The following is a 324-nucleotide window of genomic DNA, read 5'->3' on the forward strand; positions in this document are numbered from 1 at the left end:
TGGACGCCGCGTGGGGAGGATCGGTTCAGGGCTGACTCCAGGTCCTCCAGGTCACCCCCCAACTGCAGCAGGCTGGGGGGGAAGTGAGACATGGGGTGTGAGGTGGGGGACACCCCAGCCCAGGAGCAGAGCTAGGTCAGAGCTCTCTGTCCATCTCTATCCAGGCCAAGGGGTGTTTCTCCATCCTGCCCCTGCACAGGCACTAGTGCTGGGAGCACCCTGGCAGCCTCAGCAGGGAGGGAAGGGTGAGCACAGCAGTGGGGAAACTGAGGCAGGGGGTGAAGCAGGCTTGGAGGGGTACCCACCATCCAGCCCATGGTGCTA

At 64.2% G+C, this 324-nt stretch overlaps 1 protein-coding gene across 1 annotated transcript in view; it reads right to left on the bottom strand.

Annotated features, from left to right (window-relative positions):
* The window catches only part of PLBD2 (phospholipase B domain containing 2), a gene marked incomplete at its 5' end in the record, with an annotated part of 4,105 nt that overhangs the window by 2,731 nt on the left and 1,050 nt on the right, over positions 1-324 (bottom strand). Inside the window, one exon of the mRNA XM_010023683.1 lies at positions 6-72. Coding sequence (XP_010021985.1) covers positions 6-72 — 67 coding nt within the window. The remainder of the gene's footprint in view (positions 1-5; positions 73-324) is intronic.

Source organism: Nestor notabilis, unplaced genomic scaffold (assembly GCF_000696875.1).
Source record: "Nestor notabilis isolate BGI_N333 unplaced genomic scaffold, ASM69687v1 scaffold19890, whole genome shotgun sequence".
NCBI lineage: Eukaryota > Metazoa > Chordata > Aves > Psittaciformes > Psittacidae > Nestor > Nestor notabilis.